This window comes from Anastrepha obliqua, chromosome 4 (genome assembly GCF_027943255.1).
Source record: "Anastrepha obliqua isolate idAnaObli1 chromosome 4, idAnaObli1_1.0, whole genome shotgun sequence".
Taxonomy (NCBI): Eukaryota; Metazoa; Arthropoda; class Insecta; order Diptera; family Tephritidae; genus Anastrepha; species Anastrepha obliqua.
The window spans coordinates 125,235,696-125,253,641 of NC_072895.1; the positions used below are offsets into that span (position 1 = coordinate 125,235,696).

The following is a 17,946-nucleotide window of genomic DNA, read 5'->3' on the forward strand; positions in this document are numbered from 1 at the left end:
TTTCAAGGCAAATCCGGCTGATACCACCATAACTTGCGTAGAAAATAACACAAAATATGACTAGAAGTTGTGAAGCCATTATAGCTAATAATGGTGTCTATACATTTTATTGAAAATATTGCGTATAATAAATATTATAAGCCCATACAAGATTGTTAGAATCAAATAGACTATACATACATATAAACATTCAATATGGCTCAAATCAGTCCAATATATAGGCTATACTTCATTTCGAAAAAGATACAGTTCGTCACAGATGTAGGCAGTTCCTACAGTAATTTACACCAAGAATTTAACTACCCTGAGAAGAGTTCTGTGTGCGTTTTTATGCAGCGGATCCTCTGAAAGTGTCATGTTTTTGGTTTATTTTTTCACCATCTTCTATTCTCAAATAATTGGAGTACTTGTTTTGTTAAAAATGCTAAAAATTAAAGAAAAAAAATTTCTTTACGAAAAATCTATGACACAAATTTAAGAAATGATCTCATTCGATTTTATAAGGTTACGCACCCGAAAGTATTATCTGAAAAATGTTTACTTCTGAAATTAGGCTACAACTGTCCACAAAACATTTCCCAATAAAGTTGAGACAACTCCGTTCTCTCATTCAAAGAGAGTTTACTAGTTTTAAACAATTGCTTGGCAGTTCGGGCATTTAATGTTGTTTAACTGTAGTTAAGCGCAAACTGCACTTAAGGCTCGGTGAAAATAGGCCATTGCGAGAATACATTAGTCGCAAACACTTGCGATGATTTCTAATACAACATAACTTGTGAGAATAGTAATATTATGAATAATCAGTTTTGGAGAATTTGGCCAAAGCATTCAATATATGGACAGAACTGTAATCGAAAGATTGAATGAACATAGATTGAATTGAGAGAGCTTTGAGTGCACTTTCTTTGGGAAGTGCAGTTGTAATTAATCCCCTCATCACAGCATTTCCAGACTTTCGAGAAATTATGTCTTCATCAACAATTTTACTACTAAATTTACTATTATTTTACTTCTTCCGTACCTAACGCTTGTTCAATGAAAAAAGTGTTCTACAAATAGCGAAATTAGCCGACATCAAACCGTAAGGCTGAGAATATAAGCGGAACGTCCAACATTCAGTCAGCCTACTAATTTCTTTGTCTGTTTTGCGACCAGCAGCAAGCATTCAGCGGGTATAGAATTATTGGGGAGTATCACCATATAAATTAGCGACACTAATTACACGCAATCTCACGCAATGCTCTACGGCAAGCACGAAAGCAATTCTGAAGTGTAAATGACGAAGGGATTGATTAAAGTGATGCAGAAAAGAAAATAAAACAAAAGAATAAAACACAATAATTAGAGTGAGGTGTACAGTTACTGTGGCGCCTCGTTGCACATCTGAAATACAAGCACTTTCAAAAGGCAACAACAGGCAGGTTTGAGGGGCGAGGAAGCTGACTGTGACGGTCATTGGCAATTATTTCATTTCTTTGTATATGCGCAAAATGCTTATTAATGTTTATTGAAGCCGATCGATGGGTAGAAATGGGAAAAGTATATTTACTACAAACTTAATTGATTTCAATTGGCTCACTTTAAATGAAAATAATAAATATGTATGTAGGTATGTACTGAACTGACGCTAATTTGTAAAATGAAAGATATGTCGCAAGAGAAAATTTATTTTTAAAAATTAAAATCTTAATTCTATAAAAGCTCCGCCAGTTTCACTCAAAAAACACAAATGCAACCTACACAGAGGCCTCGGATGAACGAAATACGAAGAATACGGACTCGGAAAAATATTAAGGACTATGACTAAGGAATACAATAAAACAATTTGGAAAGAAGAAGAATGTGGAGAATACTGGGTCCAGTACGAGAAGAGCATGGGACATAACAGATATAACAGCGAGGTGAAAACATTGGGCGGTTCGCCAAATAGCAGCGCATCCGATGGCTAGGGCACGTTTGCAGAATGCAAGACGAAACAATACCTCGCAAAGTTCTAGATGCGCGCATGCTTGGTGAAAAGCGAAGAAGACGACAGCGGAAACGGTGGTTAGACGACGCGGAGGACAACCTCATAAGCATAGGAGCGACCAACTATCGTAGTCCGGCTATGAAGCGAGATGTATGGAGAAGAGTTGTGGAGGAAGCTAAGGCTCACAACGAGCTGTAATGCTATGAATGGTGATGAAAACTTTTTTATGAGATTGTCTGAGGACATGCTCTGTGTCACGGGTGCCAAATTGTTCGTCATGACACTCCTGGGTGTCTTAATAAATAGCTGCAGAGAAACGAAACGCATATAATACTAAAAAGTTTAAAAATATAATACGTTTTCTAAATTTGGAGCAAATACCGAAACTTTTTGTTGGTGAGGCACGCGAAACCCTTCTTTGATTTTATTTATAATTCGTTGGCTTCAATAATAGTATTGGAATTTCGCAACAATGGCATGCACAGAAACTTTGTCCGTTAAATAAATACTTACATCTTCAATGACAAACGTCCAGTCCTTATCCTCTAATTCGTGGGTGCGCGGATCTTTGAAGAGTGTCACCGAAATCGCGTGATTATCTGGCACAGGCCAGGCTATGTGACCGACCAGCGGATTTACCATATCCGGCTCCCAGGCCAGTGGCGCCGAGACCACACGGCGCGAGCGGCGCGTCCAAACAACTGATAGATTTGAAGGGCGCCTGGAAATGGAGGAGAGAAGATGCTTTCAATTCAAAATTTTTAGAGAAAAAAAATAAAACAGGGAAAAGTGCATATAAGAGTCATACAAATAAATTGTACATACTTCTATGTATAAGTGAAAAATAACTTTTTCACATAGGGTTTCATCTAAATTGCATACTTTGGCATACAAATGTGTCCCACTGTTGTAGAGCAACCTTTTAACTGCTACAGCAATTCATTAGTAAGATAAATAATTTTTTTTATATACTCACTAGCACACCCGGCCCCCCTCGCTGGGCACACTAAAATAGAATAGATATGGTTTTCATATTATTTATTTCTTTATTCTTTATTCGAGCGCTTTGGCATAAAAAATATTTTTTGTTTTTCTATTTGTTTTTGAGTAAATATAAAATATAATAAATATAAATTGAAAATCAGGAAAAAAGAAGATTGCTTTGGAATTTCAAATCAACCCAAATGAATAACTAAGAAACAATCGTCTTTTTTCCTGATCATCCATGAATTTTTAGTTTCAATTTATATGGTTTATTAAGCATTGGAGCTTTTTTAACCATTATCCATTTATATTTTTCAAAAACAAAAAAAACGAAAAAATTTTTTTTTTCCACGAACACATAATTTCATTTGAACATTCGAATTTCACATTAAATTCTCAAATTTCGGAAGAAATTATTCACTGTTCCAAAATCCACTCCAAAAAAATTCACAAAGAATTTTTAGACTTTGCACTTACGTCTTCTCCTTATGGCATCCAAATCAAAAAGAAATATTGACACATTGTAACTCACACTGTCAATTTGACAGTTCAGTTCCGCCCTAAGCGTTAAAAACGTAAACGACATTATGGCTGGTTCAAAAGAACGCTGCACCCGTTGCCAGTGTTCCGAATTACAACCAAACTTTACGAAACCCATTTTCAATACTTACTTAACAATGTGTGTAATTTTGGTTTAATTCGGTGCAAAGACACGGCGGATCCACGTTTTGGCATATATTTCGAGACCCTAGTCACCAATAGGTATCAAAATTACCCCGTATTAAAGCACTTATCAACAGCTTTCATTTGATACCCATATTGTACATACACAACCAAAGGTTACCCGGGTCCACGTTTTGACCTATATCTCGAGACCCCAGTCACAGAGCGGCATGACAAATACTCTGTACTAAAGCATTCACCAACAGCTTCAATTTGATACCCATATTGTACAAACACACTCTAGGCTCCACGTTTCGGTCTCTATCTCGAGACCCTAGTCACGGAGCGCCATGACAAATACTCTGTACTAAAGCATTCACCAACAGCTTCCATTTGATACCCATATTGTACATACACATCCGAAAATTACCCGGGTCCACGTTTTGACCTATATCTCGAGACCCTATCTACCAATAGGTATCCAAACTATACGGAAACCATCTTCAATACCTATTTTTTTTTTTTTTTTTTTTTTTTTTTTTTTTTTTTGTCGGGACAACTAGCAAGTGCAGCACTCAGACATTAATTGAGTCCATTGTACTACACTTGGATTCCCTTTTAATTTTCTTTAAATCTACCCGATCTCCGAAGAAATCTGAGTAGATCTTGTGGTGCCAAGGAGCCAAGATGGTCGCTTCTTAACACATCAGTGCCAAAGACCTCAAACCTGATTCGGGCGAAGGCGGGGCAGACACACAGGAAGTGGTCCGCCGTCTCATCCTCCTCTTCACAAGCTGGGCAGAGTACACTGTCTGAGATGCCCAACCTTTCCATGTGCTTTGCCCACAGAAAGTGGCCCGTCATTAGTCCAACCAGCCGTCTGCACTCCCCTCTGCTTAATGACAGAAGGGTTTGCGACAGTTGATCGGACATGACAGGTAACATCAGTTTTGTCCATCTGCAGCCTCTCTCAGCCTGCCAAGCTCGCTTGTGGGTAGTAGTTACCCATTTGCTAACCGTGGCCGTGATGGCCGCAGAGGGGAGTGGCAAAGCGGGCTCTGGGCCAAAGAAGTTGGCTTCAGAGCCCATCTTAGCTAAGGAGTCAGAGGTCTCGTTACCCGCGATACCCACGTGTCCCGGGACCCATGTTAGCATCAGGCTGTTATGTCTGCCGACATAGTTCAGCCTGGATTTACAGGACTTCACTACCCCTGATGTGGTTTGAGGGCTGTCTAAGGCCATAAGCGCTGCTTGGCTGTCGCTGCAGACACATATAGATCTGCCTCTCCATCGTTTTTCCACAACAAAGTTCATCGCTTCTTGAATTGCATACACCTCCGCTTGAAACACAGATGCATGCATTCCAAGAGCAAAGTGCAGTTTTGTCCCGCTGGATTCCACGTAGACCCCAGAGCCGGAGCCATGCTCGGTCCTGGAGCCATCCGTAAAAATGCGAAAACAGTGTTTGCCGGGCTCATTTTCTGAGTCTCCCCACAACTGAGCCTCTGGTAGCACTACACTGTATCTCTTTTCAAGTACGACTCTTGATGGCATTGAGTCAAGGGGCATGGAGAGAATCGTTGGATCGATGTCCATGCCTTCTCTGTGCTCCAATGCCGGACAAGGGCCGTACCAGTTCCCACTGTGTTTCAGTCTGCAGATGGCCTTCAGGGCCTCTCCTCGGATGAAAGCATCAAGTGGTGGTAAACCAATCAGAGCATCTAGTGCCGGGCCTGAATTAGTCGGAAAAGCTCCGGTGCAACAGATGGCCACAGTGCGTTGTAGTCTCGATAAGGTCCTCCTGACTCCCACTAGGGATAGTCTACTCATCCAGACCACTGATGCATAGGTGATAATGGGTCTTATCATAGCTGTGTAGATCCATAGGACCTTGCTAGGAGAGAGACCCCACGTTTTCCCAAAGACACCTTTGCACTGCCAGAAAGCTGTCAGCGCTTTGGATGCCTTTGTCTCAACGTGTGATTTCCATAGGAGCTTACTATCGAGGATTACTCCTAGATATTTAATTTCCTTGGATAGCTGGATTGTGACTCCTTTTAGCTTTGGCAGAACGATTCCGTCAAGCTTCCTCCTTCTGGTAAAGAGAACAATACCAGTCTTGGCGGGATTTGCCGGCAGCCCGTTCGCACAGCACCAAGTGTCAATCCGATCCAGAGTTTTCTGCACTTTCCTGCAGATGTTCATAAGCGAAGAGCCTGTTACTAAACAAGCAACGTCGTCCGCATATGCTTGTGCGTAGACTCCCGAATCGTTTAAGGTGGTGAGTAGAGGATCGATTACCATGCACCAGAGTAACGGAGACAGCACACCGCCTTGGGGGCAGCCTCTGTTAACCCCAGATGACACCAGCAGATCTTCCTCTGCTCGCACCGAAACGATTCTTTGGGCCAGCATCGAACGAATCCAATTTACTAGCACCCGGTCTACGCCGTGCCTACTAGCAGAGTTACACATACTATCAAAAGTGGCATTATCAAACGCCCCCTCTATGTCTAAAAAGATACCCATAGCGTAGTCCCTCCTGTCGATGGCCAGCTCTATCCTAGCAACAAGGTTTTGCAGTGCCGACTCGCAGGATTTTCCACTCTGATAGGCATGCTGAAATAGAGACAGAGGGTGAGCCTTCAGCGACTTCTGACGTATGTGCAGTTCCACCAGTCGTTCGAGACTTTTCAGCATGAAAGAGGTCATGCTGATTGGTCTAAAGCTTTTGGGGCTGGTGTAGTCGTCTTTTCCAACCTTTGGGATGAAAGCGACCCTCACCATCCTCCAAGAGCGTGGTATGTAAGCCAGTGCCAGGCATGCCGAGAAGATTTTCTTCAGGGCTGCTGTCACGAACTCTGCACCCTCCTTCAGCATGGCAGGAAATATGCCATCTGGTCCGGGCGACTTGTAGTCGCCAAAAGATTTGATGGCAAATCGAATGGCGGCCTCATTCACCACAGATCTGGCAACGAACCAGTCATGCCGAGAAGGTGTAGCAGCTCTGACAACTGCCTCTATCAATAAGGGCTGTTGCCGGCTGATGCTTATCTGATTACCAGGAAAGTGAGACTCCATCAGCAAACTGAGTGTCTCACTTTTCCGCTCCGTGAAGGAGCCATCAGATTTCCTAAGTGACCCCAGCTTTGCCGTTGGGTCCCTTTTCAGGATCCTAACCAACTTCGCCGTGTCACTCAGAGATTCAATACCGCTACAGAATTCCCTATATGAGGCTTTTTTCGATTCCCGAATAAGCCTCTTGTAGTTCTTCTGAACATCACGGTATCGCTCCCAGTCCTCTGCAAGGTTAGTCTTGAGGGCCCGGTTTAGAAGTTTTCTCGACTCACGCCTCAACATCTGGAGCTCTTGGTTCCACCACGGAACGGGAGTCCGGCTCGGGAGAGGTCGAGTTGGACAGGCTGACTCAAAACAGTCGGTTAGGGCAGCGTTGAGTTTCTCAACAGCCGCCTCAATGGCCTGTTCTTTTCGAAGTCTTGGTGGCGCAACGTCAAGGTCCCGCAACGCCTCCCTAAACTTCTGCCAGTCTGTTTTTCTTGGGTTTCTAGAGGGCAATGGCATTTGTGCCTCCTCGCCACACTGAAACTCAATGTACCTGTGGTCCGAGCACGAATCTTCGGCAAGGACTCTCCAGTTCTTGATTGACCACCCAAGTTTTGAGTTTGATAGGGTTAGATCAATCACCTCCTGTCTTCTAGACGTTACAAACGTTGGCTGTGAGCCCTTGTTTTGTATGTCTAGGCAGGAGGACGCGATAAATTCGAATAGTCGAGAGCCCCGTCCATTGCACTTGCTGCTGCCCCAGATTGTATGCTGGGCATTAGCATCGCAACATAGGATGAGGCCCAGACTGCGCCGCTCACAGAACCTCACGAGACTAGTGGCCTTCCCGGGTGGTGGCCCTTCCAGAGCATCGTAAGGAAAGTAAGCAGATGCAATCACAAACTTCGACCATCCGCGTCTACCTCTATAACACACCTCAGCCGCTACCAGGTCTTGGCAACAGAATTGCTCAAGACCCGTCACAGTGAGATGGGATGATACTATAAGACCGGTCCTAGGTCTGCTAGAACTCCTGTCATATAGTAACGTGGCCCCTTTCAGCGCACTTAAGCCACAGAGACGGCCCCTAAAGACCCAGGGCTCTTGCACTGCTGTTATGTGGGGTAATGTGTGCAGCTGGGAAAGCCTTCTACTTAGTAGTGCAGTAGCGGCTTTGGAATGCTGCAAGTTAATTTGCGTCACCGTCAAGGGACGATAGCTACAGGAATCGTGCGAGTCAATCATTTGGGAAAGACATGGAAGCTGGCCGTCCCAAAGAAGAGACTCAGACGGTTCCCGTACCGTGAGCCCATGACATCAACACTGGCCTCGTCCACTCGCACCACAAGAGTAGCACCTTCCTTCCCGTCCCGGTTTTTACTCTTGGTGTACGAGACGACTCGCCAAAGCCTCGTGTTGATGCCCGGATTCTGGGCACGTAGACAGGATAGGACATCCGCCGTAGACAGGTCTGGATCCGGAATCCAGCAGATGGCCTTCCTGAGGGGTACACTCTCCCCGCTGTAGACAGCGAAGCGAGTGGTCCCCATGGGGGGCACGTTATTGACCACGGTCCTGATCCACTCGAAGTTGGCCAGAGACGCGCACGTCACCTTTATGGTGCCGTCCTTTGTCTCATAGCCCTTCGCGTTGGCTTCCGGACCGGAGGCAATAACCCGACGCATCAGCTGGCTTTTGCAGTGTTTGATTTCTGCATCCGTCAGCTGATGGTCAGGCCCCAGTTTTCCAATCACAGCCACAGGTCGTGGGCCGGCAGCCTTCTCGCTGTAGGATGGCTTGGCCGCACCCTTGGATGTGCTTGGGCGAAGGTCCAGCTCCCGATCCTCCACTGACGAAGATTTCGCCGGGCAGATAGCTGTGCTGGACTTTTTGTCGAGGCGCCGATAGAGACGTGGCTCAGCAGAACCTTTTCCTGCCACATTGACTGTCGCCAAGACCGCGCTCGTACCTTGGGGGGTCGTGGCTCGGCCATTGGCGGCAACCGCAGGGCAGGGAGGTGTGCTACTTTCAGCCGCCGTCCTTCTCCGCTTGCCTCGAGAGCGAGACAACTTGGGAGTGCCTGTGCCCACCGAAGACTCGGTAGCTTCCGTGGGTGTCACTTCCGCTGACCGAGGTCGTTTGGAAGACACAGACGCAGAAGGGCCGGCAGAGCCACATGAGGATTTCTCCCGCATGAGCTCAGCCCGCCGCTTTGTTCTCTTCCTCCTTGCCGCGCTCTTCGATTTCCCTGCTTCTTTGGGAGGTCGTGCAGCCACCGAAGAGACCTCACAACTCAGGCCCTCAGAAGCAGGGAAACGTTTTTCAGACTCTGAACGAGAGGAGATTGCGATAGCAACCCCCGTCTCCTCCAGGATGCGCTCTCGCTCGTAGAGCTGAGAGACTTGGGTAATGGTTGGGGCCTCCAGAATCCATGCCCCTGCCGCCGAAGCGGGTGGATTGCCACTTGTGTGGATTCCACCTGGAGTAGTTAATCCATCGTTTTCCATTACCTTTTCGGTTTTTGTTCAGGACTCCTCCCTAGCCAGTTTGGTTCGCGGATGGCACCCTGATTCTATGCCAACTTTGAGTCATCACACGAGTGTTGAACCCACCCCATCAGGGAAGGCCACTCTTGTGATGCCAGGGCTCCCTATCCACCACCTGGGACGCGCCCGATGGGAGATCAGGCAACTCCACATACCTATTTAACAATGTGTGTAAGTTTGGTTTAATTCGGTTCAAAGGCACGACGGGTCCACGTTTTGGCATATATTTCCAGACCCTAGTCACCAATAGGTATCAAAATTACCCCGTATTAAAGCACTTATCAACAGCTTTCATTTGATACCCATATTGTACATACACAACCAAAGGTTACCCGGGTCCACGTTTTGACCTATATCTCGAGACCCCAGTCACGGAGCGGCATGACAAATACTCTGTACTAAAGCATTCACCAACAGCTTCCATTTGATACCCATATTGTACATACACATCCGAAAATTACCCGGGTCCACGTTTTGTCCTATATCTCGAGATCCCAGTCACGGAGCGGCATGAAAAATACTCTGTACTAAAGCATTCACCAACAGCTTCAATTTGATATCCATATTGTACAAACACACTCTAGGGTCCACGTTTTGGTCTCTATCTCGAGACCCTAGTAACGGAGCGGCATGAAAAATACTCTGAACTAAAGCATTAATTAAAAACTTTCATTTGATACCCATATTGTACATACACAACCAAAGGTTACCCGGGTCCACGTTTTGACCTGCATCTCGAGACCCCAGTCACGGAGCGGCATGAAAAATACTCTGTACTAAAGCATTCACCAACAGCTTCAATTTGATATCCTATGTTACTTCTATCACCTCCAAAAACATGTGTACAAAGTTTCGTAATAATCGCTTAAGTAGTTTTGGCGTGAAAGCGTAACAAACAAACTTACATTCACATTTATAATATTAGTAGGGATAAATTCATTCACACATAGACATGCCTCTACGCACAAAATATTATGCTGAAAACAGTGAACACCGTACGCAATCCCCTGTCAGCTGTTCCTATCAAACTAATGAAAACCACATGTAAATGAAAAATTCCTTCCTTCCGTATCGTAGTACCGTAGATTTTATTTCACGATTTTTAAAAAATCCCGTAATCCCCTTTGAGCTGATTGCTCTCTCACCACACAGTGTTGCCAAGCAGTACATTTCGAAATCATTTACAAAATAAACTTAGAAAAATTATAATTTTTTTTAAATAACTTAAAAACACTGTTGAATAATGTTAATTATAGATAAATGAACTATTTGCATTTGTTGGTTTTTGGCTTCGGTTTATTAAACAATGAAAAATTGTGACTGATAACGCGGATGTGTGAAAAAGTGTGTAAGCAAAAATATCAATGGCATCATTGAGTAGTTACAACCAATCACCTATACACACAAACCGATGTATTGTGTAAATATGTAATTAAAAGAACGCAGTTGTTCTCGGGGGTGAGTTTTTGTGCACGGTAAGGGACTGGGGTAAGGGACTGCGTACGGTGTTCACTGTTTTCAGCATTAGGTATGCAGTTAGGTTTGTTTACAATTTGTTAGTGTAGTGGCTCACGCATTTTCGAAAGTGGATTAGCCTCTGGTCACGGTCCAGCATTGCTTGTCAATTTGCTTTATATGTGTGCGTGTCGGGTGCTCGTCGTTTGCCCGGTAACGTTCAAAACAAAAAGCGATCAATCCACAGTTGTATTTAGAAGTAAATATGTCGTCATCGGATGATGAATTTTTATTACTTGCTACTATTGCAGTTTTGTTAAAAAAAGAAGAAAAGAGATAAAAAAAAGTGTGGATGAAAAGCCTGTACGCAAAACATTAATTTTTTTTTTACATCTTCTACTGTTGTGCTAGGGTACCGCTCTTTGTAAATTTCCAATAGAATTTCATACTGTTTCGCCTTTTGCTCGCGATTACAATATGCTTCTACTTTTAGATTCCATAATGCTGGTGAACATTGATAATCTATACTAATATTATAAAGAGGAAAACTTTGTTTGTTTGTTTGTTTGTTTAGTTGTAATGAATAGGCTAAAAAACTACTGGACCGATATTAAAAATTCTTTCACCATTCGAAAGCTACATCATTCACGAGTAACATGGATTATATTTTATGTTGGAAATAGGGCTCGAGATATAGGTCAAAACGTGGACCCGGGTAACCTTCGGATGTGTATATACAATATGGGTATCAAATGGAAGCTGTTGGTGAATGCTTTAGTCCAGAGTATTTTTCATGCCGCTCCGTGACTAGGGTCTCGAGATAGAGACCAAAATGTGGACCCTAGAATGTGTTTGTACAATATGGATATCAAATTGAAGCTGTTGGTGAATGCTTTAGTACAGAGTATTTTTCATGCCGCTCCCTGACTGGGGTCTCGAGATATAGGTCAAAACGTGGACCCGGGTAACCTTTGGTTGTGTATGTACAATATGGGTATCAAATGAAAGCTGTTGATAAGTGCTTTAATTCGGGGTAATTTTCATACCTATTGATGACTAGGGTCTGAAAATATATGCCAAAACGTGGACCCGCCGTGTCTTTGCACCGAATTAAACCAAACTTACACACATTGTTAAGGAGGTATTGAAGATGGTTTCCGTATAGTTTGGATACCTATTGGTAGATAGGGTCTCGAGATATAGTTCAAAACGTGGACCCGGGTAACCTTCGGATGTGTATGTACAATATGGGTATCAAATGGAAGCTGTTGGTGCATGCTTTAGTTCAGAGTATTTCCATCCGCTCCGTGACTAGGGTCTCGAGATAGAGACCAAAACGTGGACCCAAGAATGTTTTTGTACAATATGGATATCAAATGAAAGCTGCTGATAAGTGCTTTAATACGGGGTAATTTTCATACCTATTGATGACTAGGGTCTCGAAATATATGCCAAAACGTGGACCCGCCGTGTCTTTGAACCGAATTAAACCAAACTTACGCACATTGTTAAGTAGGTATTGAAGATGATTTCCGTATAGTTTGAATACCTATTGGTAGATAGGGTCTCGAGATATAGGTCAAAACGTGGACCCGGGTAACTTTCGGACGGGTATGTACAATATGGGTATCAAATGAAAGCTGTTGGTGAATGCTTTAGTACAGAGTATTTTTCATGCCGCTCCGTGGCTGGGGTCTCGAGATATAGGTCAAAACGTGGACCCGGGTAACCTTTGGTTGTGTATGTACAATATGGGTATCAAATGAAAGCTGTTGATAAGTGCTTTAATACGGGGTAATTTTCATACCTATTGATGACTAGGGTCTCGAAATATATGCCAAAACGTGGACCCGCCATGTCGTTGCACCGAATTAAACCAAACTTACGCACATTGTTAAGTAAGTATTGAAAATGGGTTTCGTAAAGTTTGGTTGTAATTCGGAGCACTGGCAACGGGTACAGCGTTCTTTTGAACCAGCCATAATGTCGCTTACTCTTTTAACGCTTGGGGCGGAACTGAACTGTCAAATTGACAGTGTGAGTTACAATGTGTTAATATTTCTTTCTGATTTGGATGCCATAAGGAAAAAACGTAAGTGCAACATGTAAAAATTGTTTGTGAATTTTTTTGGAGTGGATTTTGGAACAGTGAATAATTTCTTCCGAAATTTGTGAATTTAATGTGAAATCCGAATGAAATTATGTGTTCGTGGGAAAAAATTTTTTTTTCGTTGTTTTTTTTTTTTTTGAAAAATATAAATGGATAATGTTTAAAAAAGCTCCAATGCTTAATAAAACATATAAATTGAAACGAAAAATTCATGGATGATCAGGAAAAAAGACGATTGTTTATTCATATGCGTTGATTTGAAATTTAAAAACAATCTTCTTTTTCCTGATTTTCAATTTATATTTTATATTTACTCAAAAACAAATAGAAAAAAAAAATTTTTTTTATGCCAAAGCGCTTGAATAAAGAATAAAGAAATAAATAATATGAAAATCATATATTTTCTGTTCTAAACCATATCTATTCTATTTTAGTGTGCCCAGCGAAGGGGCCGGGTTTGCTAGTTTTCAATAAACTTCAATATGAACTGCTTATCTTCGGTGCACTTGTCCATTTCGAATATCAGCACAAACCGCACACTAAATACTAACCTCAATGCTAAATACAACCCTGCTGTTTTGTCCATCAGACTCCGACACGATCAAAAAAGTAAGCGTCAAACGAAAATGTCAAAAATTTTTGATTTTCATCAAGCATCGTACGTGTAGCCGACAAAAAATACGTGTGTCACGACACCACCCGACTGCACTAACACATACAAAGCGCAGTCAAGCATGCTGGATGGTCACCAGGGGCTAGATGCACGTTAAGACGCGACCTGCCAATGGAGGCGAGAGAGACATGAAACGAGTAGCGATTTACATTGCCGCAAAAGTAAACAGCCGACAGCAAATTATACAACTAAAAATAAAAACGCTTTGCAGCTGTAGATGCTGTAGCGGGAAAACTGAGGCAGACAGTAGCAGAGCAGGTAACTGCCCCAACCAGCTGTGAAGGCAACTGAAGCTGAAGCCAATTGTAAGTGGTGCATAAAACGAAAGTAAAACTTGGGCAGCTGCTGCTACTTTTTCCTTAACTTTTGCTGTCAATGCAAGTAATGGCTGGCAGCTCAAGGATATTGCGCACTAAAGCTGTACGAACTGCCCGCCCAATCTGCGGAAAGTGCAAAACTATGTAAATATGTATGTATGTATGTATGTGATGGGCAGAAGGGTCACTTGCTTCAGCAGAAATGGTTTCAGAAATCTGGGTCAGCATCCGGTTCTCTCAGTGTACGCACCGTCATCCCATTCGCGACTCGTTTTTACGTTTTCTATTTTTGCCGCTATTTCTGTTTTTTAGCACACGAATGCCATGTTTGGGCTTTCACATGTACGTTCGTTTTTCGTTTCGATAAAAAAAGTGCATTTAAAATGTTGTAATTTATGTTTATATTTTTTTTTGTTTGCTTTTGCTTACACGTCTATTTCAGTCCGTGGAAAAGTCGGTGGAAAAATCGGAAAGTGAAAAATATGAAAACTTGTGAAGCACAAAAAGGTTTACCTACTGTTTATATACTTACTACATATGTATGTATGTCTGTATGACATATGTGCGAATATATATGTACATAACTTCATATGTATCTATGTTCATGTGTACCTATAAATGCACCACTGGTTCGACATTAAGACTGCATACTGCCAATGTGTTTCTGTTTTTTTTGTTGTAGTTTGCCTTTGTGCTTCGAGTGAATACGCAAAATTTTATGAAAAATGCTAACTGTCATCTCAACTGAGAGCTGATGAATGTTGATGAAAACATTAACGCTTGGAGATCAAATCACGAGTTGTCGAATTGTTGCAAGAAATTCGCTTTTTAGGGTTTGCGTAGGTGCAAGGTAAATTATTTTGTATTTTACTATTTTGGTATGTATTTTTGGTTTTTAAATTTTACACCAGCTTAACAACAGTGATTCAAATTATTCTAAAAAGTTTATAAAAATTTTAGATTTGTTCAGCACTCTTTTAACACCTAAAACAAACTAACACTAATTTTTAAGAGTATCCAAGGCATTGTGTAGTCTTGATTTTCATGAAAAAATAAGGCGAAAATTGAGGTACATGCAGCTTCAATAACAGTGGTCGTATTAATCTAGGCTTTCATTAGCTCTACCTCAACATTGACAGCTAATTTTTTCTTCACGATAGTACCGCACTCAATTGCATTCTTCAGCTCTAAAGGATCTCTAATGGGAATGAGCCGCCAAAATTGCTTTTGTGTTGCATACCACAATACATTTGCTTTTGCACGAGACAATCGTCCTCTCTTTCACGGTGAACATCTCCATGCTGTTAAATAAATGAACCATTTATTGCAAAAGTTACCCTTTTAAGAAATAGCAGCGCTTTGAAATTAATTCAATAAGCCAAATAAGCGCTTGTGACAGTACCAAGTGCGAAAACTACATTGCAACGTAAGCATCTATAATTTCTAAATTGAAGGATACAAAGATAAAAATCAAACACACACAAACATTCATACATTTATTCGCATTCAGATATCGCGGCAGACAAACAAGAGCGGTGAAATAGACAGGGTCACAAGCGAATTTAATGCAGCCGACAGACAGCCGACACGTTTTGGTGATGCAAGGCAAGTGCCGCAGTCGAGAAAGAAAAAAAAGTTTAAATAGAGAAGAACAATACACCCGCGAAGGCAACCAAGTTTCTTTATATTGGCTACAAGCCAAAAGAAAATTCAAGAAAACAATAAAAATAAATAATTATAATTGTGATGAGTAAGCAGCAGCAGGATTAAAATATCGAATTTAGCAGAGTATCAACTTAGCTAAAAACAAACTTAGCTTAACAAAAAGAATTAACAATTTATTATTAAATGTTATGGTTAATGTTTGGCTGCATACCAAGCAGTAGTACCCAAACTCTTTTTACTTTTTGAACGTGCTCTCTGTCATCCTTTCGTAATCAATTTCCTGTTCAGCCCTCGAAGACTAAGAGAAGCTTTAAAGCAATGTTCTGAATTTTCTATTAAGCATAATCCCTAATTTATTTTGCTAAAAGTCCGGGTGATATGTTTAAGTTCAGTAGAGGCCTGCCATAGACGAATGGGTTTGTAAGAAATATTCGTAACTACTATTCGGTTGACCTTTCGTTCGAGAACTTGAAACAGCTGTTTCTTATAGCAATCGATTATTGGCAGGTAATGCCCAACTTCTTACTATATTTCTGCCATTTCTCGGAGAAAACATCCGCTTTTCAGGTGGTATAAAACGGATCTACATTACTACGTAGTACACAAATTTCAGCGAAAGTTCGTCCAAACAGCTAACTAAGGACGTATACGCCCATTACAAAACTGCTATACAATACAACCTAGGAACACGAGGAGTTTGAATGGCCTAACAATTTTTGGTAGTGAACCCCATCGCTACAACATTTAGACGAAAAAATAAGGAATTAACCATCGCAAAAATTGCTGAAGCTGCTGTTGCGCCTAAAAATATGCAACGTTTTTCTAAAGCCAATTGGACTCCTCTTTTTTCTTATTTGTAGCTATCGCTTTAAGATTTTTAGCAATACAAATTTAGTAAACATTTTTTTGCAACGACACTAAAACTAATTTAAGTGTTATACTGCAGGATTATGCGCCTTTACGAACAACAACATACTTACATACTATCCTGTATGTAGGGCAATGATTCACAATATTCCAGAGTAACGTTTTTTCTTTATTCATGCCATTACGAAGACAACAACAAGAAAGGAATTCGTGTGTGAAAATGTGTGAAAGTATGTGTGAATATTGTTGCAGATTGTGGTAAGACATACCAGCATTATCAGTTCCGAGTACTTTGAACTTATAGCTGCTACTGTAAGCAATTTTATTTTTTTATCGCATCGCCCACTCTTTACCACTATCAGTTCACACACGCCAAGTGGCGGCAGTCAGTCAGCCAAGCCGCCATCCAGCAGTAATCTCGAGCAAATAACTTGAGTAGAAACATTGAGTACCGAAAAAAAATGCGGAAAATATTAAAAGTAGGAGTTGCAGAAATAACGTTGCACTGTAGCTGAAGCGCATCAACAGCAGCAACAACGAACAGCAGCTCGTCATTCTGTATTTTTCGCTTCCTTCTTAATTATTATTTTTTTTTTTTTTGGTTGTTTTACGCTCTATGTGGTGTTATTGATATTGCTGATTGCGCCCGCATAAAAACTGCGCTACCGTCTGTTGCACCGCCTGCTGTGGCTGTTGGGTTGTCGCTCCTGCTACCGTGACAAGCTGATAATAACAATTCGCTCTGGAGGCGGCGCTGAAGTTTGTTGGCATATTAAATGTGGCGTCCAGCTGCATTGGAATCATTGAAAGTGAATAACATTCTGTTTGGCGATAACAAAATGAGAAGTTTATACATAAAAAACAATATTTTGATAAGAAGTGAAACTTTTCAAAGCCGGCTTAATCCAGTGCCAGGAACAAAAGAGGCAAAAGGAAGACTAGTTGGCGCTCTGTAAGAGGAAGGACAACGAGAAATTTTCAACTTTTGAACGAGCAAATTTGGTAGGCATTATGCATAAAATGTGTCGAAATTCCAGAACTATTCATAAAACAAACACCTCAAGCAGGTAGTGGCAAAATCCCGCGCAAAATTTCGAAACGATGAGAATGCGGCAACTGAAGTTCTAACCGTTTTGACCAAAGCATTCTATAGGCAGAAATTTTAGCATAATCTTTTAAAAAAAATTTTTACTGAAAAATATATTATAACTTCTTTAAACTGTTAAGCATTCTATTATATAAAGGGTGTTTTTTTAGAGGTTAGGTTTTCAAGTTGGCACTACTTTTTTCGTAGATGGTCTTTTTGACAGCTGTCACTTGATTTATGCTCAGTTTGGTTTGCCATTTCATAATGAATAGACTTACACCTGAACAACGTTTGCAAATCGTGCCCAAAACGAGATGGCCACCGATCCCGATTTTCACAAGAAAATTTTGTTCAGCGATGAAGCTCACTTTAGGTTGAATGGGTATGTTAATAAGCAAAATTGTCGCATTTGGAGTGAACATAATCCATAAGCCATTGCTGAGACGCCGTTACATCCTCAAAAAGTCACTGTTTGGTGTGCTCTATGGGCAGAGGGAATCATTGGTCCATATTTCTTTAAAAATGAAGCCGGCCATATGTTACAGTC

At 41.6% G+C, this 17,946-nt stretch overlaps 1 protein-coding gene across 14 annotated transcripts in view; it reads right to left on the bottom strand.

Annotated features, from left to right (window-relative positions):
• The window catches only part of LOC129246400 (EH domain-binding protein 1), an 88,078-nt gene that overhangs the window by 18,482 nt on the left and 51,650 nt on the right, over nucleotides 1–17,946 (bottom strand). For all 14 annotated transcript variants that reach the window (XM_054885195.1, XM_054885193.1, XM_054885205.1 and 11 more), the window contains exon 3: nucleotides 2,483–2,690. In XM_054885195.1, the coding sequence (XP_054741170.1) occupies nucleotides 2,483–2,690 (208 nt within the window). The remainder of the gene's footprint in view (nucleotides 1–2,482; nucleotides 2,691–17,946) is intronic.